The sequence below is a fragment of the Leptinotarsa decemlineata genome, unplaced genomic scaffold (assembly GCF_025532065.1).
Source record: "Leptinotarsa decemlineata unplaced genomic scaffold, Ldec_3_MD MMD2_tig00026282_RagTag_RagTag, whole genome shotgun sequence".
Taxonomy (NCBI): domain Eukaryota; kingdom Metazoa; phylum Arthropoda; class Insecta; order Coleoptera; family Chrysomelidae; genus Leptinotarsa; species Leptinotarsa decemlineata.
Window position 1 is genome coordinate 3147296 of NW_027412668.1, and position 27386 is coordinate 3174681.

Here is a 27386-nt window from a genome sequence, read left to right on the forward strand (position 1 = left end):
CGGAATTCAATTATGCGCCGGTGCTAAGCCACATTGACACTATTTCTGAATTATTATCTCAATCCAAGACATATGGCCGCGTGTCTAATTTGGAAAATTTCATATGGAACTACATCGAATACTAATTTTAATGAGGTGCGGATGGATATTTCATTGTTGGGTGACGAACATCGCTCTGATATTAATCAAGATGAATTTATTGGAATGATATTCAGATAATTAGGTTTGTGCAAATGGCATAATGCGACAGATGCCAGGAAGGTGGACTGATATCGAAAATCAAGTGGGATGGGGAAGGAAAACTACATTGAGCACCACCAGGCTCAGTTTTATCACATATTCATATTTTTTTATTTGTCGAGTAGTAGCACAAACTGGTGCTTTAAAAATAAACTTATGATTAATCATAATAAGATGGAATATATAGAGTTTTACAGCAAACACAGAACACCTTTGCATTTGAAGGAGTGTCAATTGAGCAATTCATAATGGAACATAATTCGACTGCAACCTATCGTGGAACTCGCATGTCGATGTAGTTTGTGGCAAGTTGAACAAATGTTTCTATGAGGTCACTACACTCCAGAACATGCTGGAACGAGAATGCCTGCTTGAAGTGTACTATGCATTGGGGTACTCCGCTATTTCATATATACTATAACAATTTTCAGTTGAAGTTCATTCATTAGCAACGTCGCACTTGAAGTGACCAACGTATAACCCTCTTACCAACTCTGCAGAGGCGTACCAAAATAATATTTTTATTTATTTAAACAATTGTTGCAGTAGGTGGCATTACCTGGTGTCACTGGTAAAACTGATTATACACACATTGGAAAAGTCTAGGGATACTTTTATAACATACTAAATATCATAAAAATAAATGCATGAGGTCGTTTAATTTCGATTAAATTGGTACACTCGACCACCCTGTAGATTCCTATGGGTTAAACAAAGCCTGCAAAAACGGTAACTAATCTTCAAGTTTTTTACAAACTGTAGGTTTTCGGCTAAAATGAATAATCTGAAAGTGTCGAGTTTGTACATTCTATGCAGTTCTTGCTCAGCAATTAAACTGGAAATATTGTGCTTTGACATGGAACGCCATCACTTACCATTGACTGAGATGAATAGAGCTGTAGGGCTTCTTCAAGGTGGCATGCGACAAAATGATGTAGCTCTTCGTTTGGGGGATCTCCCAAAGTGTTATCAGTCGATTGTGGCGGCGTTTCCGTGAAACTGGCAGTCCAGCCGAACAACATCCAGGGCGAGAACGCGCTACAACTGCAGTTCAAGACCGATTTTTGGTCTTAACAGCAAGAAGACAACCGACAATCACAGCACCTGAGTTGGTTAACGTGTTGCAGCAGACGCACCAGGTAACCATTGGTCGTGATGCTGTCAGAAATCGACTGCATGAAGCAGATCTCCACAACAGAAGGCCACTTAGTTGTCCACCTTCGTCCAGAGGCAATCGCGGTAGAAGATTAGAGTGGTGTCAAGAACATCAAAACTGGGATGCAAATGATTGGGCCACAGTTTTGTTTACAGACGAATCCAGATTTGGATTTCATCCAGATTCTCGTCGAGTAAGACTGTGGAGACGACCTGGAAATAATGAACGTTTGAGACACGCCCAGAAAGTCCACATATACAGAGGTGGTACAGTAATGCTATGGGGCGGAATCATGATCGGCGGCAGAACCGATCTCGTTTCTCCAAATCGCTCCCTCACAGCTCGACAGTATCTCGACACCATTCTTCTACCTATCGTCCGTCCGTTTGCTGGTGCTGTAGGTGAAAACTTCCACCTAATGCACGATAATGCTCGTCCACATGTCGCGCGTCTAGTGACTGACTGGCTCACCAACGAAGGAGTTGATGTATTGCCATGGCTAGCACAATCACCGGACCTGAATCCTATCGAGCATGTGTGGGACATGCTTCAACGAAGAATTACTCCGCATATGGGGAACATTCACACAACGTTTCAATTGAGAGAGATAAATACCTATGTTATGCTTATGAAGTTTCAGAATCCATTGACTCGTCCGAAGAGGAATCCCCAGTCGCACTTAAATCTATTATTATTTGGTCGAAAACAGTGTCTACCATCCCGTCCAATCTCCACATTTTCTCTTCTTTCTTGATTACATGGGATACAGCATTAGCCCAATCTTCTTTCCGTATCCGTTCCATTGCGAGTTCTCATAAACGATGGACATCAGAAATTTTATATGTCACGTTTTCACGAGCTACGTAACCCTTAATTTGACCCCAGATTAATTATATTGGGTTCAACTCGAAATGGTAGGAGAAAGTCTCAAAATGGTGATGCCTTCAGCACGTGCTATTGTATCCACCACATGCTGGCGATATCTGTGACGATGCTGTTTAATGACACTCATAAGCTCGGTCTCAACCATGTCCTCGGAAAATGGAATTCCTTTTTGTCCTAACCAACTTTGCATGTCTGCTTTTCTGGTGGTCATAGTTGGCAGCTGTACTACTCATCGGCTGTGATAGAAAGCGTTATCCATTACTATTAAAGAATTTGGCTCGACTCGTGAAAGAAGGGATTCAAACTATCCTTCAAAGCGATGGGCGTTCACTATCGTCTAAAAAGCCACTCTCGCTACCTATATGGGCGATCCTGTTGATAAACCGTCCACAAATGCTTGACGATAACTAGTTACAGTAGTATCTTGCCGGATCTTAGATACTGTGTGACCAGCATTCACCCACGTTTCGTCCAGATAATAAATCTTTTTGTTAGCAGAACGCATTTTTCTAATAGAGCGAAGATATCTCCGTCGCCATGAGACTATATCTTCTCTTTCTATTAAGACAGATATACGGAATCGTTTGGTATATATAAATTTTAAATCTTTTTCATTATTTTCCTTAAGTTCTGTTTGTTCATCCTAACGATATGCAGAAGCTATCTTGTTACGGGGGGCAAATTTTATGGAATCATTTTACTTTTCAATTACAATGGCGATGCATAGATAATAAAAATGACCCCGGTAAGAATTTAGCTCTAACATTTAACATTGTTGCCGTTAGCTCTCAGTTCAATTTGTATATGAGTTACCTTCAATTGAAAATAGTTATACTATAGTATAGTTGTGTGGGGTCAAGCGTCCGAACTGCAAAGAGTGTTTGTGTTGCAAAAACGTATCATTAGACGTATTTTCTGTTTACCTCATAGAACATCATGCAGAGACACTTTCAAAAGTAAAACATTCTCACGGTGCCCTCTATTTATATATCAAAACTGTTGACTCGCATTTTCAAGAATCTAAACAGCTTTAGAAGGCATTGCGATATTCACATGTATAACACCATAAACAGAAGAAATATTTTACCGAAAAAAATGTGTCACTCCCTACAAAAAAAGCTCCAGTGGATACTGGAACATGTCTATTTAACATCCTGCCCCTCAAATTGAGAGAGAGCAGACGTCCAGATATCTTCAAACGCAAATTAAAGAAAGACCTGACCGAAAGATGCTGTTACTTCCTCCGTGAATTCGAACTTTTCTGTGGTTAGTGTTTTTCAGTACTGACCTTCTTATGCTTCTTCATATATTGCTTTATCTTTGTGATGGTCCTTCACAGGTGGTGAAGTATGCATCACTGAAATACCCGATTGAAATTCGGTTTTTGGGTCGATGTTTCATGACATTCAAGAATGTTTTATTTAATAGGCTTTATTTTCGAATATAGAGTGTAAAATCATTTGTATAAAAAAAAACTTGTATTTTTCGTCATTCTTCAGCAATCGTGGATATTATAAACATGTGCAACTAATGACGACAAAATAATACCTACTTACGTTTTATGGCACCTCAAAGTTTCTAGAATAAGGTTATGAAGCAAAATCATTCACAAGTATTCACATTTCATAGAATTTTTTCTGTTGAAATTAACACAAAATTAGAGTTTTAAGTGATATTTTATCAATTGTTACAGATTGTGGAACTGCTGTTATATTAATGACAAGAAAAAACTACACGAGCTTGTTAGAGCAAGTCCACAGCCACTGCTTGACAGAAATCTCCAGGATTTGGAAGAAAAATTGGTTGAAATAACCAAGTGCCCCCCGGAAAAAAGAGATGAGCTTCAAAAAGTCGTTGAGACTTTTAAAGTGGTATATAAACGTAAATAGCACAGCACTAGCGCAGAAAGTCCTTAGAAAAAGACCACGAATGGCTTAATGGTGAGATTTTACTACATAGTAAAGTCTACAAGAGTGGCGTAACCGACAAAAATGATAAAGAAAATATTCAGAACAAGAGTACGTCAGAAATGTACATAAATTTATACTCTTGGCAAACTGTTGCCTATACAGTACACAAAATATTGGTCCACTCATCAAGCGCTATAGCTCATACCTTGTTACCGATTGGACAATTATCTGCGGAAGCTGCGGAAGCTCGAAATAAACACTTTCGAGAGTACAGAAAGTTTTCCAGAAGAGAGTGTAATGAAGATATACTTAATCGACTTTTGTTTACTTCGGATCCATATCTAACATATCTTATATCCATATCTTACAAAACAAACCAAAGCAACCATTTAGTGCTGAGGCTAAGAGTTTTCTAAATTGGATGACGGCCTTCCTCAGGAATAATATTCATTAAAACTTATGTGGAAGTGAAATCTGTTGACTATGCTACTAATAAGATCCATATTTTTTTGTAATTTTATTTAATTATAAAAATGTTATTATTATTTTTAATACAGAAAAATATTTTATTTCATCTTCATTATTGATTTGTCTTTTTTTATCAAGAATATCATAATATGTCAATTTCTATCCATAACATGAAAAAATAGTGAGAATTTATTTTTGGCCACGTTTTAGGTGCTTTTACCGCTCTGGCCATCGTTTATGAAACTAGTGGACTAAAATGTATCCACCACGTTGCAAACAGTGCTCTCGGAAAGACGATTATAGCGACCGTAAATAGAATAGAACACTCATTTTGATAAAACTTTTTTATTATTTGCACCTGTACCTGTTGGAAGATCCTCCACTATTATAATACAAGAAATATCTGTGCTGGCAGAACTACAAACATCATAACCTCAGTTGTCTTTGATAACTGTCATAACCTAACAAACTAAACGTCATCAAATTGCTTCATCTTCATTTTTCAATCACTGTGCTATTTCAGGTGGAGATAAATTATTTTCCGATATTTTGACAACTAATTCTACAGTTTGCCGTTTTTATAGAAATTTCTGAACATATGATTTCAATCTTCCTGCACACGAAAATTCCAGATATCATTCAAACCGTCCACATTTCCAAACAACACCCAAATAACCGCATAAATTCCAGCTCGAAACTCGCGTCACGGAGCTTTCCATCAGGAAATTCCTCTGCCGTCGTCGCACCGGAATTTTCCAGTTAGTTTGTCAGCGTAACAGAGCCGCCCGGACCTAATGTAGTGCTGATCATGTTAGAATGTGTTTACAAGCCCAATTTACAATCGTCGTCCTCGCCTTGCGACGGTTCGTCAGCCCGTCTGTTTGTCTTGCCAATAAGATGACGCCGAGCATTGCCAGCCCTAAACGCGGCCTTGCTTCGCTCCCTTTGCCCTTCGGGGTTTCGAAGGATCTTAGAATCACGTGAACAAACTCTAATACATTTCAGGGTGTAATAGTAGAGTGGGTGGGTGTACCGCAAGGATCAACTATGGGGCCTGTTCATTTTTCCTTCTGTGGCAACAAAAGCTGTCACTGAAAGAAGGAGGAGGATGAGGAGGCGAAGATCATTAGACTATTCTGCTATTCTTTGGACCAGGAATATGTGGCTCGGGTATATCCGTTTATATGATCCTCTTTCGGGTAATGTAGCAATTACAACTTAGTGTCGACATAGGAGATAAAAATTCAGATTTCCAGTATTGATAAGATCAAATATTTATAAATTATTATGAACAGTTACCTATTATGGGAACAATACAAACAATATGTTATGGGAAACTTCTTAGCCCTCACACGACTATCGAAAATATATTTTAGAGTGCCTTGTAGTTATGGCAGTTAATCACTGAGACCCAAATGATAGATGCTCGCTAATCGTTTTGCAAAAATATCATCCTAAGGCAACAATTTAACAAACATGTACTCCTCATTATTGAACACACTTACTATACTTCGTTTCGTGGTTCTAATGTAGACTAACCCGCGGCTACATGGAATCCGTATACCCCTGGCGTTGCTAGAGGTTTCCAGGATCCTTTGTCGACTTGAGACTCTGTCTGATGGTTTTTGTTGGCCTAAATATTGGTTTCACGTTTAAATGCATTTCTCAGGTGATTCAGTTCTTCAGGCAGAGCCTTAGGTTCACAGATTCATCGTGATGTTTCAACCAACATTTCAATTACCCCTCTCTTTTGCTGTGGCTGCTAGTTATACTTTTTATTTAGGCATCTGTCTGTGTGCAATTTCTATACAATCGGTGGACCAATGTGAGGTTTACATGTTGTAGTTGGATGAGTGTGATACATTATTCTCATCATCCTTTTTTGAGATACAAATGCCCTTTCAAAGTGACAAGAGGCCCTCCAAAAGATCACGCCATATTGCTGAGTAGACAAAACCATCCCAAAATATAATAATTCCATGATGTCTGCTGACACAGTATCTCGCAGATTTTTCATAATATAACATGTAGTGATATTTGAATTGAAGGGGTTATATTTTTTAGGAGTGATAAATTTTTTGGGAAAGAACGTTTTTGGCTTTCTACTACTCCATCTTGATACAAAAAAAGGATGAGGGAATCTTCCAAAGAAAGGAAGGAAGAAATCAATTCGGAAATAAGTAACTCTATACATGGATGAGTAGATCATGCAAAGAAGTAACTTTCAGACACGAACTTGAAGAAAGTCCTCCTGAAACATCGATGTATACCAGTGAGGATGACAGTATTCCATGTAAGTGCAATTTGTTACCATTCATTTAAAGTAGAACTCATGTGAATGATATCTGACTTTTATTCCACAACGAATGTTTGAAATACAAGCTGAGTAGAGAAAAGTATCTTCTGTATAATTCAGTGTTCATATAGAAGTTTTTGTTTCGAAAGAATTTTTTTTTTCGTGTAATTCAATGTTTATATGAAAGTAGCTGTTTCAGGAGGACTTTCTTTCAGTTTGTGTCTGAAAGTTACTTCTTTGCATGATCTACACATCCATGTATAGAGTTACTTATTTCCGAATTGATTCCTTCCTTCCTTTCTTTGGAAGATTCCCTCATCCTTTTTTTTGTATCAGATGGAGTAGTAGAAAGCCAAAAACCTTCGTTCCCAAAAAATAACATGTAGTGTTTAGTTTTGGACATACAGTGTTTATGTGTGCTTCTCGTGTTAGCTCACTATCCAAAGTACCATCTAAGAATTTGATGGATTCCATAGATTCTGAGGCCATTTTCAAGGCTATATATTTCTATTTCATTAGATGCCTTGTTACTTAATTTTGGTAATTGACCAATTTCATTGTGTGACATTAGAATAATACTCTCATCAGCATATATTATCATTTGATGAATACAGGTGTCATTAATGTCACTAAGAACAATAACCACTAACACTAGTGGTCCCAAGATTGAACACTGTGGAACTCCTGTATTTATTTTTCTTGAACTTGATTTCACATTAGTCACTACTATCGTCTTGTTTTGTTTTTCAGGTATGATGTTATCCATTGGAGCGGAACACCCCTAATTCCTAACCTAACGGTCGGCAAACGCGCGGTCGCAAACGGACCACGCAGTGGTATCTACAATCGTCTTCCGGCGATGACTGGACTGATTCCTCTGAAAGATGACTATTTATAGGTCGTTCAAATACTTTCACTTATCCCTGCTTTCCCTGGTTCCGTGGGAGATGACCGTTTTGGCGGGAGTTGGCCATTTTTCGCTTGATGATGGGTTTCCATATGTTGCGTATTTCTACGCGGGCCTAGCTGAATACGTTGTTGGACAACATGTATGCGGCTTCCTTGAATTTTCTCCTGAACCAATATTCCTCTCTGTGCAAGATCTCAGCTTGGGACCACTCGATGTTGTGTTGATGGTTCCAAACATGGTCTGCTATTCCTGATTTGCTGGTTTCCCCTCGCTGTGTGTGCTTCTTGTGCTCGGCAATGCGAACATTCAATGGCCTCTTAGTTTCACCAATATAGGATTTTCCGCACTCACAGGGTATCCGGTAAATGCAATTCTTGGAATCGCAGTCCGCGTTTGGTGGCCTGGTTTTCGTGAGCTGCTACGGATAGTGTTACCGGATCTGAAACAGGATCTGATGTTGTACTTGGAACCAATTCTTCTTATCCTCTCCGATAATCCTCTGATGTAGGGTAGTGCAAGAAATGGTTGTGACGGATTCTCTTCCTTGCGAGGCTCCTGCCTCGCAAGGAAGAGGCAGGAGCCTCTTGTAGTTTATTTCCCTTTTATTTCATTTCAGGTTTATTTTGCTCAATATAATTGTTATTTTCAGCTATTCATTTTTAATTATTCTTTTTTAGATGTTTCAGGGATTTCAAATCATTTTATATAGTAGACAATAGAAGTCCGAACTAGTGAAATTGATATGGTTTTATTAGTTTCCTATCTACCCTGTGTGTATGTGAGTTTGTGCGCGCTTGCCACTATTTTTTTTTGTTGAAACAAGCGCGAGCGAGTATCGAAATCGGGGGTGCAGAGCAACCATTCATTTGTTTTGTGATTTTTTGCTAATATGGATTCTAAAAAGCGTGAAGTGGACAGTGCAAATAGGAGGTTTCTGGTAGAATGGAATGCGTCCAGCACACACTCAGCAGCGCTACGTGTGTGCTGGACGCTTAATAAACAGCAGAAACCATTTTCAGATTCTGAGATGGTGAAAAAATGTATGATAGAAGTAATCACGGCACTTTTTGAAGAGAAAAAGATTTCGCTGCATTTCAAAGTATCCCATTATCAGCAAGAAGTAATACACGAAAAACGGAAAACACTCATCTTGAACTTCTGCAAAAAGCCCCTTACTACGACGTAGCATTCGATGAATCATGTGTCATTGTTGATAATGAACAGATTTTTTGACATTGAGTGTCAGAATTTTAGGAAAGAGTTGCTAACAATATTGCCGTTGAAAGTTAACACTCGAAGAGAAGACTTATTCAAGGTCATTGATGAATTTATTACTAAATCTAACATTAGTTTAAATAAAATGGTGTCGCTTTCAACTGGCGGGGCCCCACCAATGATTGGCAAAGAAAAAGGTGAAGTAAAGAGAATCAGGGATGAAAACTCAGGTCTGATATCGTTTCAGTGCATAATTCACCAGGAAGCCCTTTGTGGAAAACTTAGTGCTACACTGAAAGACATTTCAAGGAGTATTTTTCTGACATCGTATTCTGACTTACTGCAACAAATGTTTGTTGGCTAAGTAAAGGTCAATTTATTGAAAGTTTCTGACTGAAATGGAAAAGTAATATGCTTTCTGATACATAACGTGTCTGCTTTTTGTCGCAAGCTGGATATCTTTGAAAAGATATTGCAAGACAAGAATTTATTCATATTTCGACAATTGTTTAATATAAATAGAGCTCTGAAGAAGACATTGCAGTGTTTGTAAAATTTCTGGCCGATCTTAGGAACGAATTTGCTACAAGATTCCAAGACTTTCCAGAGATGGACAAGCTATCTCTGTTTCTTAAATGGTCATTTGAAATTGATGTAGCAGCAGAATGGACAGATGTGGCTGCCAAAGGCATCACTTCAAATAGAGGTAATTGATTTGCAAGAAGATGTGTGTTTGCAAATGTATAAAACGGTATCCACTGAAGAATTTTGGACCAAACATTTTCCAGAAGAATATGAAAATTGCAAAAAATTAGCTATGAATTTGGCCACTATGTTTGGCCCGACTTATGTATGTGATCTTCCTCCAAGATTATTTTTTGAAAAACAAATATCGTTCGAGATTAACGGGCTCCCACCTAGAAGACACACTTTGAATTTGCTGTTCCTCGAGAACCAAACTATAAAAAACTGACTCAAGACCGTCGGTGTAATTTCTCACATTGATAATACGTATTAATTAATACACATTGATAATACATAAATAGCACTGAATTTTTATTATTTTATCAATTCGGACTTCCATTGTCTAATATAATATAAATTGATTTGAAAACCCTGAAAAAAATAAAAAGATTAACCGGAAATAACAATTTTATTATAGCAAAAAACTGAAATTACAAGGAAATAACATACAAGCTACAGCCAGAAAATAAAAAATTCAAATAATAATAAAAGCTGAAAATTAAAAAATAACATTAACAAAAATGAAAAATAAAAATTAAAAAATTCCAAACCAAGTTACGTCACAACGTTTCGATTGTTAGTATCCACAATCGTCTTCGGGTGATAACTGGACTCATTCCTCCGAGATCTGACTATTTAAAGGTCATTCAGGTGCTCTCATCTTTCACCTATCCCCTCTCTCCTCTTTCCGCTTCATTGGTTTAGCGGGAGATGACCGTTTGGCGGGAGTTGGTCGTTTATCGCTTGATAAGAGGTTTCCATATGTTACGTATCTCTACGCTAGCTTGACTAAATGCGTTGTTGGACAACATATACGCGGCTTCCTTTAATTTTCTTCTAAACCAGTGTTCCTTTTTGTGGATGATTTCAGCTTGAGCCCATTTGATATTATGTCCGAACATGCTTTGCTATTCCGGATATGCTGGTTTCTCCTCGCTGTGTGTGTTTCTTGTGTGCTCAGCAATGCGAACTTCCAATGGCCTCTTAGTTTCACCGACAGCAAGAGCCTCACAAGGAAGAGAAGCCACCACAACCAGTACTTGTACTTCCCTACATCAGAGGATGAGAAGGATTGGGTTCAAGTATAACATCAGGACCTGCTTCAGATCTGGGAACATTATCCGTAGCAGCCTGACAAAAACCAGGCCACCAAACGCGGACTGCTATTCCAAGAATTGCATTTACCGGATACCCTGCGAGTGCGGAGAATCATACATCGGTGAAACTAAGAGGCCATTGAAAGTTCGCATTGCTGAGCACAAGAAACACACACAGCGAGGAGAAACCAGCAAATCCGGAATAGCAGAGCATGTTTGGACTCATCAACATAATATCAAATGGGCTCAAGCTGAAATCATCCACAAAGAGGAACACTGGTTTGGGAGAAATTTCAAGGAAGCCGCGTATATGTTGTCCAACAACGCATTTTGCCAAGCTAGCGTAGAGATACGTAACATATGGAAACCTCTTATCAAGCGAAAAACGACCAACTTCCGCCAAACGGTCATCTCCCGCTATAACCAATGAAGCGAACATTGATGATAAACTGAAATTTGAGAATCACACAATAAACTTAAGCAAGAAGCTTGCCTCAGGTTGCTATGCACTAAGAGTGATTTCTAGAGAACTAGGCTACTCCCATTCAAGAACAGCTTATTTCGCTCTAATAGATCCCCATATTGAATATGGAATTGCCTTCTGGGGAGTCTGTTCTAGAGATTTATCTCAAATGATTTTTGTGCTCCAAAAAAGGGCTGTTCGATATATGTGCAAAGCAGCTCCCAGGGATCCATGCAAGCCTCTTTTCATATCTCACGGTATTTAACAGTAGCTGCCCTGTTTATCTTGGAATCAATTTACCTGATAAAAAAATTTATACTTGTGCATCTTCCCCTTCCTCATATAATACTCGTAGCCACAATAGTAACATAGATCTGCCTATTCCTGCGAGCTTCCTTGTTAGGGATTCAATTATATTCAACGGGATCAAACTGTTTAACCACTTACCAGCCCGAATTAAAGAAATTATAGTGCTAAACAAATTCAAGGAAGCAGTTAAAATGCTACTTGTTGATAGGGCCTATCATTCAGTTCAGGAGTATCTTGACGATTCACTTGAATCTTAACTTTTATTTCTATGTCCTGTTATTTCCAGCTGGATATCTCAGTGTATTTCACATTTTTAGCTTATGTTTATTGTATTTTGTTTAAATTGTGTATGTTTTATGTATCCCGACCCCTGACCTAACCCTTTCAATTTCATGGTTAACAAATTTTGATCAATAGTATCGAAAGCACGACTGAAGTCACAGAACAGTTCTAGAACATTATTTCTATGATTAACTTTTGGCAATCAGAAACTGTCGAGCTGATTGATTTGTGCCTACGGAAACCACTCTGATTTGCCGAAAGGAGCTCAAAGTGTTCAAACAGTTGATATTCACTATAGAGAACTTATCCTATGTGTACTTTTGGAAAAACCTCCAACGGGCTCGCATCAAAAATCACCCTGTAGAACTCCCACAAGCGCCAACTCCATTTTTCCCGGATGTTCCCAACAGCCAACTACACCACACCGATCAATGGTTCCATAAAAAACTCCGCCATTCCGAAAACATTACTCTCCCCATGTAGCCGAATTAAAGGCATATCCATCAGGCAATTTCCTTCTCCCGCTCCCCCCCTCCCCCATGCCGCCTCTTGCCAGACCTCTCTCTGCAATTAGCTAACTTGATTTGAGAGATCCCTTTCGAGAGCGGATCCGTTCCCAATGTGTTGTCGAATGTTTTGTTGAGTTGCCTTTAGCCCACGGCCTAACTCGATTTTCTGCCGCTAAATTTTATGCTTTGTTTTAAACGCGGCACACGCGATTTGAATTAGAGATTCGTTTTGGGCAACTGATGGAAGGTCGTTAGAGAAGATCGATGTGAATGTACCGGGAGAGGGAATGATTACAATGAAACTTCGGCTTTGTTGGAAAACTTCTTCGGGTTTTCTCTAAAGAAGTATATGTATGGTCAAGGTACGTAAGGCTAAAATCTGTCCTGATAGAGGTATATGAATCTCTTACCAAAGTCTTGAATCACGCAGAAAACTTGCTGGAATAATCTTTCTGTGTAAATTACTGCATAACAATGTGGATGCTGTGGAGGTGTCATCTCTTATAAATTTCTGTGTGCCTCATTTTAGAACTAGAAGTACAAAAACTTTTTACAGCCGACTGGCCTGAACCAATTTGTATTTCAAGTCATCTACCTTTAGCATTTCAATTTAATTTCAAATTTGTGTGACATCAATTTTGATTCCCTAAAATACATTGTTGACACTGCATTTCAGTATTTCATGGAGAATTTTTGATTTTCTGGTATAGTTTTTTAATTTCATTTTATATTATAATTTTGTTATTGATTTTCTCAATTTGTGATTGGTAATCATATGAATCTTTATTACTTTTGGGTAATAATAGTATATTATGCAACGATCATGTGATGATGGTTATTAAGACACGAGCATTAACCGGGATACGAAACGAGCCGAAGGCGAGTTTTGTATGGTATATGCGAGTGTATTAATAACCATTACATGAGAGTTGCATACGCTATTTTTTCTAAACCCGATAAATAATGAAAAACTATAAATATTATATTTGTATTGAACACATTTACAGTAATTAACTCATATTTTTTAAAAAAAACACAAACTTGATGGTATTATCATGGATATATGAAAACTATAAAGATTCTAATTATATTTATATTGAATATAACAACTGTAATTAATCTGATCTTTTAAAAATATTGGAGTCGATGGTATTCCTTCTATATCGCTGTTTTCAGACATTTTGATAATATAGGTAGGTAATATGAAAACTGATTTTGACAAATAAAGCAATCAGTTACTTAGGTTAGAATCTAGGACAAACAAAGGAACAGGATTCTTGATTGAAAAATTATGGGTTTGTATTGGTTGATAATCTGTATCGTTATGAAAAATCTGTATCATAATGGATATCATTATGAAACGGATTATGGTCATATAAGTGTATTGTTAGAGTACGGGTGTAGAAAAAGGCTATTACACTGATTTTTATAAAGCGTTCGACAGACTTGATCAATTAATTACTCTCTTCAAATCGTATTTTTACAACCGTGAGCAGTACGTCCACCTCAATGGCCTCAAGTCTATCGAATGTATAGCCACATCTGGTGTACCACAAGGATCAAATCTCGGAACCCTACTGTTCAATATGTTCATTAATGATATCGGAGCTGAGATTGCTGTCAATTTCTTTTTATACGCACATGACTTGAAACCCTATCTCAATATAACATATTCTATTAATTGCGAACGTCTCGCCCTGAAGAGCGTCCTGACATACTCACTGATCTAGGTGTTACTTTTGATTCATCCCTTTCTTTCAATAAACATATTGACACTACTCTAACAGCAGTGTATTGCATGTATTGATTCTTAGTTAGAAATACAAAAGACTTCGAAATTTATACAATGTGCGATACCTCTAATTCTGTTAGTCATGTCCTAGTGGTTCATAAAGATCGAATAAGGCGTTATTTGGAATATTTATTACATATTTGTAGCTTGGCCCCAACAATATCAGCCGTCCGTTTCATTGGAGACCCAAACTTCAGAAGTAATCTTCATATCTGCCATATTTGCCAAATATAGGCGGATATGGCTCAAGAAAATATAAGCCATTTCATTTAACGCTTCCAAAATTTCACTTTGAATGAAAAAAAGTGTGTGTGAGATATAATAGAATCAATCAGATATAATTCAGGTTCATTCAAAAGTATCTGTTTCAAAAGTATTTTTCTTTCGCGTAATTGAATGTTTATATGAAAGTAGCTGTTTAGAGAAGGCTTTTTTTTCAGTTAATGAAAGACCACCGTAAACGTCGCCATAAACGTCGTTGGTTGGTACCTTTTTGAAATTTGCTTCTTTCCTTTCATCGGAAGATTCCCATATTTTTTTCTGCAAAAATTGAGAAGTAGAATGCGGGAACATTTCTTTTCCCTTCTCTCTTAAAAATATTTCCCTTTAAATTCAAATCTAGTTTCACAAAATAGGAAACATCTATCCAATTCAACCTACCTTGTAAGTCTTACCGTTTCTGAGATTGCAGCTCAGTTGAAAAAACGGCCTGTATATTTCGTTCAATCAGCATTTCCACAACTACAAGTCACCCAAAAATATATCAATCAATCAAGCGGATAGAAACTGTGAAACCCTGTATATGTAAATATTGTCACTGGGTTTATCGAAATTTGATTTTAATGGAATTCGAATGGCGATTCTATATCTGTTTGTTATTCACTATCGTATTTCACATGATTTATAACTATTGGAATATTGACGAGGTATTCATTCATTGCGAAAATTGCCAGCAGCGTAAATATTATCCGTTCAGATAAACTCTCATACGTATTAAATGTTTGTTTTGTAAGTCGTCTACTGGACTAATCGAAAGATAGCCGAAAAAGCTGATTAATGTTGGAATTTTAATTCGAGGATTCATAAAACGTCTTAATAAATATTTCTGATTTAATATGTGTTCATGAGAGAAATGAAGGTACAAAATGGAAATACATTTTATCATCCATAGCTTTGTTATGTTTTCCTTTAGTCTAGTTCACATGTACTTTTTTTTGTAACATTTCTCAGCTCTGTCCAAAAATTACGACCAAGGTGTCATTCGAATCGTATTTTTGCCTAGAAAAATTGAGGAAAGGTCCGAAAACGCGCCGATAAAAATTACAAAAGTTATAAACAATTAAGTGAAAAAAAATGGGGCTTTAGTTTTTTCTCAATATCTCGGAAAATTTCCAAAATTTTGGAAATTTGAAAAAGATTTGAAAAGACCAATGAATTTGCGTAAAAAAAATCCCGAATCCCGGAACTGTATCTCGATTATTTATAATTTTTACAGAGCCCTGAAAATAGAGCCAAAAGCGGTTAGTCTGGCTTCCGCGCGCCTTTCGTCACTCTGACATAAAAACAATAAAAATTATTTAAATATATTGAATGTAAATATTAAGGAATGAAAAAATTCATGTAATGTTGGGATAAATCAATAAACAATAATTCGTACTCAAAAATTTTTTATCCCAATTTCAACGTTGATTATAAATTTGTTAATTAAGAACTTTTTCTGAATTGGAAGTTAATATAAAAATCCCTATAATTATTAAACTAAAACCCTGGCATTTTTTTCCTTTGGTGAAGTTATCCTTAAGAGGCAAAAAATAGATTACCGTTACCAAAATAGAAAAATTGTGATTTTCTATTTTTTTATTGACAATTGAAAATTATAATTTTATGAAAAATACATTACAATTTTTTTTTTAATTTTTTAGTGTTTCAATGTCTCATGACTAAAAACTAATTATTAATATTTTTTTTTCAATTTTTTACAGCTATTGTTAATGAATTTATCATAAACAAATACATTGTTTATAAGCAATTCGAAAAAAATTTTTTGCATTATGATAATGGAAAAAAAAATAATGATTTTTAGAAAAAAAGTGGTTTTTTAAAAAAATTTCTTTGCTGCTAAAAAATGTGTTTGTTAATTAACAATCTTTTTTTGCAACTAAATATTGAAATAAAGGAACCTTTTTTTTTAAATCATAAATTCTATTGTTCTTTAAGGTTTTGAAAAAACATATTCTTCATTCTTTTTTTAAAATGTTTATTCAAAAAAGAATTGTTATAAACAATTTTTTTTCAATACTCTGTTCTATAATAAAAGTAACTATATGTTTTTTTATTTATTCTATTTTTTATAAAACTTTTAATATTGTGATACCTTGATACATGTCTTTTTCATTCGCTCCTTCGCTTTTATAATTATGATAACTTTCAAACTATTGCAAAAAAGAAGCATATTTGTCATAACTGCAATAGTTTAAAAGTTATTATAATTATAAAAGCGAAGGAGCGAATGAAAAAGACAAGTATCAAGGTATCACAATTTTAAAAGTTTTATAAAAAATAGAATAAATTTAAAAAAAACACATAGTCACTTTTACTATAGAACAAAGTATTGAAAAAATAATAATTTGTTTATAACAATTTTTTTTTAAATAAACAATTTAAAAAAATTAAAAAAAAGTTTTTTCAAAACCTTAAAGAACAATAGAATTTATGATTTAAAAAAAAAACGGTTCCTTAATTTCAATATTTCGTTTCAAAAAACGATTGTTAATTAACAAACGCATTTTTTAGCAACAGATAAATTTTTTTTAGAAACCTTTTCCTTTCTAAAAATCATGATTTTTATCAATTGACATAATGAAAAAAAAATTCGAATTGCTCATAAACAATGTATTTGTTTATAATAAATTTATTAACAATATCTGTAAAAAATAAAAATAAATTATTGATTAGTTTTTAGCCATGAGACATTGAAACAATGGAAAATTTGAAAGAAAAACTTCGTAATGTATTTTTTTATGAAATTATAATTTTCAATTGTCAATAAAAAAATAGAAAATTACAATTTTTTTATTTTGACAACGGTGATCTATTTTTTTGTCTATTAAGGATAACTTCACCGAAGGAAAAAAATGCCAGGGTTTTAGTTTAATAATTATAGGGATTTTTATATTAACTTTCAATTCAGAAAAAGTTATTAATTAACAAATTTATAATTAACGTTAAAATTGGGATAAAAATTTTTTGATTACGGATTATTGTTCATTGATGTATTCCAACATTACAAGAATTTTTTCATTCCTTAATATTTACATTTAATATGTTTAAATAATTTTTTTTGTTTTTATGTCGGAGTGACGAAAGGCGCGCGGAAGCCAGACCACCCGCTTTTGGCTCTATTTTCAGGGCTCTGTAAAAATTATAAATAATTGAGATACAATTTCGGGAGTCGGGACTTTTGTTACGCAAATTCATTGATCTTTTCAAATCTTTTTTCAAATTTCCAAAATTTTGAAAATTTTCCGAGATATTAAGAAAAAACTAAAGTAATTGTTTGTAACTTTTGTAATTTTTATCGGCGCGTTTTCAGACCTTTCCTTAAACTTTCTAGGCAAATATACGAATCGAATGACAACTTGGTCGTAATTTTTGGACAGGGCTGAAAAATGTCACCAAAAAGAGCTGAATCGAGTACATGTGAACCAGACTATAAGAGGAAAATATTAAGAAGTATTGAGAACAAATCCAATGATTCGTCCAGATTATTGATTCAGTCGTAGGGATTTAGTTTCAGTTATCTTCTGGTGATGTTTTCCGTTACTTCAGTTGACGAAACGCGTATCGAAAGACGGTGTTTTGGTTCTGGTGTGGGAAACGTTTTTTATTGGTTTGGCAGCTTGTAGAAATCATGGAGAAATATTCGAGGAAGGGCGATCCGGCATCAACGCATAAAACTGTAGAGTGAGTGACCATTGGGTTTGAGAACCGTGTGACCAGAGAGAAAGAACCAATAATATCAACATCTTACATTCTGCTGCTTAAAATTAGAATAATAATAATAATAATATCGTTTATTATGCATAAAAATACATTTATACATGAAAGGAAAAGGGTTAGCCAAAGGCTATCTTCCTCCTGTCCTCCCAAAAATTATACAGTGACTGTAAGAAAATAATTATAAAAATATTCATTTACTATCATAACAATGATAGAGAAGAGAAAAAATAATGGATCATATAGTTGCCAATAACTCTTAATATTCTTGACATTATTTTGGTCAATTCAACAATTTCATTGTACTACCATACATTGAATTTTGAATTTTTTGAATCAGCACCGAGTTGTAAGCATCTGTGATTTTATTTCTTTCTTAAATTGATGAATATTATGATTTGAAAGGGGTAAAATTTCATTCAGATAGGAAGGGGCTATATCAGAAAAACATCCTTGAAATTTGGAAGTACGGTGCCTAGGTATGTTGAATGAGTTAATTCTCAAATTGACCATATGTATGTCAGAATGCCTGCTTAATAAACTATATAAATAACTAGGATTTTTAGTTCGAAGAAACTTACACAAAACCATTTTTATCAAATCTTGGACTCTATACCTCACATTCAGCTACTTCATTTTTAACAAAAATGGTGTGACATGGTCACCATATGGTATGCATCATACGAATCGCATTCAAACATTTTGTATACGTTGTAACTTCTGCTTGTTATATTATGGGGGTAAATAAGAGTTCTAACTAACCTGAGTTTCATTTCTTCTGATAACTGATACTTGAATTTTGTAGCGATTTGAGTTTGAAGAATGATACTTTGAAACTGTTTGTCACATGTTCATGGAAAGACAAATAGCTATCTATGGTTACTCCAAGATTTTTAGCACCGTATACCCAGTCAATGTCTGCGTTATCGAGAGTGAGCCTAAAGTTACACTGAGTTTCTGCTATTTGCCTTTGAGACCCTATGCTTAAGGCCAAAGTTTTATTTGGATTGATTTTCAGTCCATGATTCTCCGAGTATAGGAATGTTTTATGCAAATATGTGTTTATATTGGCCACGCAACTTTCTGTATCGATTTTATGAGAAGACAAATATTACTGTATATCATCTGCGTATAGATGTACTTGAAAATGTGATGAGAAAGTGGGGTAATCACAAATAAACACTGAAAACATCAAGGGTCCTAAAATACTTCCCTGAAATTTTGATTCCAAAATCGAACAATTTTGTATTTGCTACTTCAAACTACTTTCTCGAAATAATTTGACTCATCATGAAGGATTTTGAAATAACAAAAAAACCCTATTACGAAAAATATATAATGGAATATTTCCTTCAAAATATCAATTCTTATTGGAATTATTTCAATTCCTTGCCTTCAAAATATTGATTATTGCATTGAAAATCATTGATTGATGGATTTGTATTAGGAGATTAGCTGGTTCATAAGAATCGGTACGGAAAGTTAAGATAAAACATTTTTTTATCACACATACTTCATGAGTTTTCATCTCGATGACAATATACAGTACGTTATTCAAAAACTGGCCAATACTGAGTTACCTCTAAAAATATTTGAAAAATCACAAGGATCTGTGTATTTTATATCAAAGTTAATATTTTGGAGCTTAGTATTAATAATTCTTCCAAAATGAAATAATTTATTTGAGTACCAAGATAGCAGAATTAACCTATTGATGCTGATTAAATTCGATTTAATTAGTTTATAAAGTATTCAACGTATTCAAATTTCGCGGGCTATAAGTACATTCGATTAGTGATTTTTGAATTTTTTTACGTTAGTACACTTGTTTCAAACATTTGTAAAGAGTTTCAGCTGTTTGACATGTTTAGTTTGCTGGTGAGAGGTATGAAAGTTTTGCGTGTATGAGAATTTTCTGCTATCGAAGAAATTTATTCAAAGAATTTGCATCGAATTTTCTATACTCGTTATTGCATGTAGTTTTTTCGCCAAGAACAACGCCGTAATCGTTCCTCAGCCACCGTATTCACCAGATTTGACTCCCTGCGACTTTTTTCTGTTCCCAAGATTGAAAAGACCCATGAAAGGATGGCGTTTTGAGACGATTGCTTCAAGTATTCCAAAAACCCTGCCGCAAGTGTATTATAGCGGAGGGGGACTACTTTAAAGAAGACAAAATAGAAATTGATGAATGAATGAATATTTATCGAGAGAAATGGAAATTCACCTTATTTGTTGAACAACATATACAGCTTGACTCACGGTCGATGGTAGGTTACACGTTTCTGGAAAACGCAATGCATGATTTTCTGAAAATTTCACCTCTCACATTTCCTTACTTGTTCTATCGATCTAAAATATTTTCAGCATTGCGGCGTTGCCACTTCCATCAAAAAGTCCTAGAAACTTTATTTTTTCAAATGGAACACCCCGTATATTAATACATTTTTGAAATAGCTCTGGTATTTCAATACTTTTTTTGTTAATGATATCCTATACCTATCTCTATCTGTTTTCGAGATAAAAAATAAATTGTGCTAAATATGGTCCAAAACATAGCCTTAATTGAAATTAAGTACATCAGTACTCTCAATTCATGAACAGTTGATATTTTGATGATAGTTTGGACAAACTCGAAATATTCAAATAACACCAAGAAATCGACTCCATATCCTACAGGGTGTGCTAAAATTACTATTATTTCCATTGTGCATAAAAGTCATCAAAAATTCATTTTTTCAAATAAAACCCCCTGTATATTACTCGATAAATTGAAAGATGGAGAAAAATGCTTCAATCTGATGTATCATGTCCCTATACCTAAATCGTCAAGTTTTCTCAATAAAGTCGCTTCTTCTAGAAACATTATTTTTTTTAGAATTTGGATTTAGGTAGCAGTGGAATTATCAAGCTTATAGCAGTTCGGTTATTTTTATAAGTAATTTACAAAGAGTTATCGACGGTGTTTCGAATCATCTTCCAAAATGAATGCAAATATCGATTATTCAAACGAAGTTCTTATGAAATTATTTATTATACACGGACAGTGTGATCAAATCATTGCCAGAATTGTGAAAAATCACGGAATGCCACGGAATGCAAAATCCAAAAAGACTTCCTATCATTATTTCATTCAGTTCCAACTAGTTTGAAAATTGAGTGGCAAAAAAATTCGAAAAAACTGTATTTGGTTTGATTTGACCTCAGAATCATTAGTTTACAATCTCAGACTTCGACCACTCATCTACCAAACCTCTTACAAATTGATGTGACAAAGCTATTTGGGTCCCAAACTACTCTACTTTTGAAAAATACCAATGTCTTTGTCACATTACAAATTCCTGGGAGGTTTTGTTAGAAACTACCAGGGTGTCCCGAGAAGTACTCGGCCTGACCTAAAAATGACGGTAGTTATTTGGAAAATATCACTGTATCACTATAAAGCATATGTTTCAAGTTAGAAGACGCTGCGTTGTTTAGTATTTGTTTGGCAGGCATCAATAGCGAAGTTTTTGGCGAATTTGTGAAAATGGAGAAAATTGGTTATCGTATATGGCACAATACTTTTATTTGGAAGGCCTCAGCCCAACCAATATGAAAGCTAAACTAGTTTCTACTCTGGGTGAGTCTGCTTTTTGGTTTAAAACAGTAAAATATTGGGTAGCAGAGTTTTAAGGAAGTCGTAGGAGCTGATGTCAAGACGAGAATCGCAGTGGTCTACTAAATGAGGAGACGACTCCAGAAACGGTGAAGAAAATTCACAAAGCGTCCCCTGCGTCATTATCTAGTCACCTGTGAGTGGTTGCTGCTTGTTCAATAATCATTGAATATTTTTTCACTGCATGGCTTAGAACAAAGTACTACAACTCACCTGAAAGATCTGGCAACCTCGGATAGAACATTCCTGTCCTCGCGAACCACTCCAGCTGCATCTGGTGCAGATGGCTCTGATTGTGGGGGCCTACAGGCAGGTGAACCTTCTGCACCATCCCGGCATCCAAAGAATGGAACGCAGAACCTTGAGTCTGCCCTTGGTACCCGTAGAACCCTCCCCCGTTAGGATAAATGTGGTTCAGGAGCCCCGGCCGGGGAACGAAGGTTGTGGGAGGCACGTCCTCGCTCCCCGGAGAAATAGGGGGGCTCCTACTCCTCGTGGAGGTCGGAGAGATGCTTCGGGAGGTATCGGGTGACGTCGGTCTATCTGTGGTTCTCGATAGAAGCGCGTCAATGCAAAACGAGGGTTTTGTTTTCCGGTATTTTGGTATCCATGTTCAGGGGCTTGTTTTGGTACATCATGTTGTGGTGGTCCTCCAAGTACTGGGCCATCTGGCGGGAATTGTGCTCACTAAACACACTTTAACCGACTCTTCGCGGTCACGCCGCACTGTAGACTGTCAATCGTCGATTATGTCAGCGCCAGCTTCCTTGTCGACGAACTAACCGATTTGAAATGTATTATACCAATAATACCCAACATTACAGCTACATTAGAAGTGTACATTACACGGCGAGCGCGATGCGCGTCGCTTCTTAGATCCGATTGGGCTGCGGCCGCTAGGCCACGCCTCTCACCCCAATATTAGGAGCCAGTTGCGTGGCAACGAGTGTACTCCTTTTGATAGGATTCTCGACTTTTTGATTGTCAAGTTTTCACGCTGATTGCCGCTATCGCGTTTTTAAGGTCTGCTGACGATTTGTTGGGATTGTGTTTGCGATAGTGAGAATGACACTTCGGCGGGGTGGCTTGGGTGTGCAGATACAGGGTGGAGAATGGAGAGTGTCCAAGGGATGCTTGGATGTTTGGGGTTTTGTTTTGTGCGGTTGAAACTGGATTCTAATTTCATGATCTCAACTTTCCAGCAAATATAGAGTTACTGAAGAATTCGATGACCACGCAAAAATTATACATGACTACCACAAAGTAGAAAACTATTCTAGGATTGGAAAAGATTGGTACTGACTTCATTTTGTTCTGTTTCCAAATAGTCTGTTGAATTGATAAAAAAGGACAGTTTGAAGATTTACTCGAATCTCTCTGATAAAAATAGTACCTATTCAATATCATTTTGGTTTATTATATTGGTATGATTGTTGATTGTCAGAAAAATAAATTTGTATCAAATCTAATGAAGGTTCAATTTAATACAATGAAAACCCAGGCATCGGTTTTCTCCAGGACAGACATGTCCGCTTTCTGCTTCGATAAGTTTGTTGGGGTCAAATTAAACACTAGTAGGTATCTCCTGGCACAATCATGTCGCTAGAATTGCAAAGACTGCTTTTTAAAAGCTTGGAAACTGTTGCGAACCAGAAAACTGTACACACCTCGGCAACTTTTGATGCTTTATAGAGCTCTGATTAGACCTCTTTGGAGTATTGTTTCATGTATGGAGCTCCGCCTCTAAGCATTTTGCAGCCAAAAATAGTTTTTTAAACGGTTGATTATTCAACAAAAAATATGTACCTACTTAAGTCTTATTAAATGTTTTCAAAAACTAAGGTGAACTGAAAAAACATTAGGTACTATTTACAAAAAAGATGATAACTCATTGTATAATACTATCGATAACATTAAAAAGACATATTTTCAATCTGATGAGCTATTTCTCCGATTGCTATCAGAGTGAACTCCTCCAGTTTGTCTAGATGGACATAATAGATCAAATGCCTTGGCTTTAATGTCAGGGGTGTCACAAGGATCCATACTTTGGTCATTACTATTCTCTTTACATTTCAGATATCTATCATTATTCAAAATATGGTAAGAGAGCAAACATCAATTCCTATCACAACATTTCAAGCGTATGACTCTAACCAAAATAAATCATGCAATACAATTTTTAAAAGAACTAAATTGCACATCTGAACAAAATTAAAAAACTAATATGCAATCATAACATTGAGATAACAATCGAAATTAACAAGAAATGGTTAATCAATAATTTCAGTTATGAAATACCAGGTAATGTTCAACATTTACTTATCATGGGCAAAAAATTCAACTTGCCGTGTCAAAAAAATAATTTTCCCCTTAGAGAAATATTAATAGATGTTGAAAGTGTCATCAATGTCCTGCAATCAAACGAAAAAAAAAAATGAAAAACGCAATAAAAGAGTTAACATTTCAACCAACTATACAAATTGTAACAAACATTTCAATGATAACAATAATACTCATAAAAAACGTTTTAATGATATAAGAAATACACGAATATTTTCGAAAGAACACCTTGATAGTCATAGTCATAGTCATTTATTTTCACCCTTTGTCATACAAAGTACATAGGCACGTCTTACAAGTAACATTTCATAAAGGAACACATAAATATGTAGGTATATACAAAAAACATAATTATGATTTGTCGAATAAATAACACAACACAATTTAAAAATATAATTGAACAATTGAAAAATATAATTGGGCAAAATTACCTGTTTAAGAATTCTTTCACACTATAAAATCCTTCCGACACCAAGTACCTACTAACGCCAGTTTTGAAAGCCTCATAAGTTCTCAACATTTGTAATGGTTTTGGTAGTGAATTGAACAGAGTAACTGCCGCATAGTGCGGTGATTTTTCATAAAATGATGTACGATGTATTGATACAATCAAATTATTGTTTCTATTACTAATTGTAACTCCTCTTGAACACTTTTGACTCAAGTGACACATTTCAAAATGTAAATGCACGGAAAAGTCAAAATTTTATTTTCCGTGAAACAATTTCTACAACTTTCCCGATAATTTAAGTTGAAGATCAACCGCACTATACACTTTTGAGCACAGAAATCTCTGTTCCAGTCGCATGCCCCTCCCCACGATGCCGTATTATAAGCTAAATGACTTTAGACAAAAGCGTAATACATATCAAGAAGTTCCTCTCTATTAAGCACATACTTCATCTGCAAGATCATATAAAAGCCTTATTTATTTGAGAACATACATGGTCTATATATGAACTGAATTTTAGGTCACAATCTAGATGGGATCCAAGAAGCCTCAAAAGGGACATTTGGTATAACCAGGTTTTGTGGCATAGATCTAGAATAAAAATGTTTGTACTCAGTTTTATAAGTATTTAAGACAAGACGATTTCTTTTGCACCAGATGTCCATCTCTTCTAATGTGGAGTACACTTTTTCCAGAAGTTCCGTGGTCTGGCCTGATATAGTGACGGTGGTGTCATCAGGCAAAAATAACTACTCTACCGCTACTGATGTGACACGGCAAATCGTAAATGTATAATAAAAAAATTAGCGGGCCTATAACAGATCCCTGCGGAACTCCCAACGGAATATTTGATCTACTAGACAGATGTGTGCCCATCTTTACAATAAGAGATCGATTTTGCAAGTGAGATTCAATCCAATCCAACATGCTTCCTAGGTGATAAAGTTTATGTATATGAAATTTTATCTGATGACCCTACCATAAAAATACAAAATAAGTCTAATAAAATAATTAAAGGATTACTAGATCATAAATATATTGATAAAAATGTGCTGACTACCTCACTACAAAAAATGTAGTGTTTCCCAAAATGTATTTTCTACCTAAAATCCACAAAGAAGGGATGCCTTTAAGACCAATTGTCAGTTTTATAATTCCCCTGTATATAAAATGTCAAAGTGAGTTAGTGGAATTTTAAAAACTAGTTTTGAAAAAGATGATCATCATGTGAAGGACCCTTTTGATTTTTCGCTTTTATTCAAGGACAAAAATTTTTTGATGACTTTATTTCAATATCTCTAGACGTAGAATCCCTTTTCACCAACATCCCTGTGGATATGACAATTGAAATTATTATTAAAAGATGGCCTAAAATCTCAGAATTCACTAGTTCACCTAGTATTTGAATTTTGCATTAAGCCGAACTAATTTAACTACGACGGAGTTTTTTATGAACAAATATACGGACTAGGAGTGGGAAACTGCATGTCGCACCTATAACAACGTAGTCCAGAACAATTGTCTTTTTCAGTTCCGTATTTCAAAAGATACGCAAATGATATTTTCACTTCAATACCCAAGAATTGTATTTATGTTTTGTAAAATTATTACAATGTGTTAAAACAACGATAAAAATAAAATAAATACAACAATAAAAATTAATTGGCGCTCCGGGGCGACTTCATTGATTCCAGTGGCGCATTTGCTTTTTCAGCTGCAGGAAAACTCGGAAAAACCTGCAGCACCACACATCATCTGAAGATTTTGATCTAACAATGTCCTCTCTCTCATAAAACAAAATGAAGGGTGTCTCCAGAGCTCCATAAATTCAATGCATCGCCAGAACACTTCGTGACACGACTATCGTCAAACTTAAAGCAGTCCGTTTGTTCTTTGACCAAGGCGTAATAATGACCAAATTCAACGCCAGAACCACAGTGAACAATGACTGCATGAATATTATAACAGTGGTCTGCTAGGTTAAAATGTTCATCTATTTCGAACCTTCCAAAGAGTTTCTTGCTTCCGTTAGAGGTTGAGTCTTGTTTGAAAATCATCAGTGTTATTGTTAGATTGACTGGTGCCTCAGCTATAATTGTTTCCTTTTAACAGTCAGTTAGTTTGGCGCATGTTGGACAATACAGTCGATCATCACCTGTAAAAATTCCATTTTCAGATGATTTAACAATAAGCTTTGCACGGACTGGTAATTAGTCGTATTAGGAAAAGCTAGATGAAGTTCCAGAAATTCACATAAGTTTTCAGTACTTCTTGAACATTTACCACAAAGTAAACAAGTGAGGATTTTTCCAGCAAAAGATTTACAAACACAAGACGAGATGGGTTGTACGGAATCATTCAGTCCAGAGCGGCTGGGAGTTTCGATTTTGCTATTGTTTTGCTCACGAAGAGTATTCAACAAGAACCCCAAGAATTCGGAACAATCCTCTTGTTGTCCTAACGAGTATCTAGTGGACTTCAAAGACTCCAGGAAATCGGTTGGAGGAAAGATGATACCTTCTTACGAAACTGCAGCTGCATGAACAGTTGTTTGTGTTTGATGAATAAGCAGGAAACATTCCCGTTCTCGTTCATCATTAAAACTTCGTTCTTGAAATTCTTCGTCATGAACAACACTTGTAAAATACTATTCATGTAGCAA

General features: G+C 35.5%; 1 protein-coding gene across 1 annotated transcript in view; it reads right to left on the reverse strand.

The window, feature by feature from the left end:
• The window catches only part of exex (motor neuron and pancreas homeobox extra-extra), a 54443-nt gene extending 31670 nt beyond the window's left edge, over nt 1–22773 (reverse strand). Inside the window, 2 exon segments of the mRNA XM_074179620.1 lie at nt 22144–22520; nt 22522–22773. Of these exon segments, the coding sequence (XP_074035721.1) occupies nt 22144–22520; nt 22522–22598 (454 nt within the window). The 5' untranslated portion in view covers nt 22599–22773.
• Between the last annotated feature and the right edge of the window lie 4613 nt (nt 22774–27386).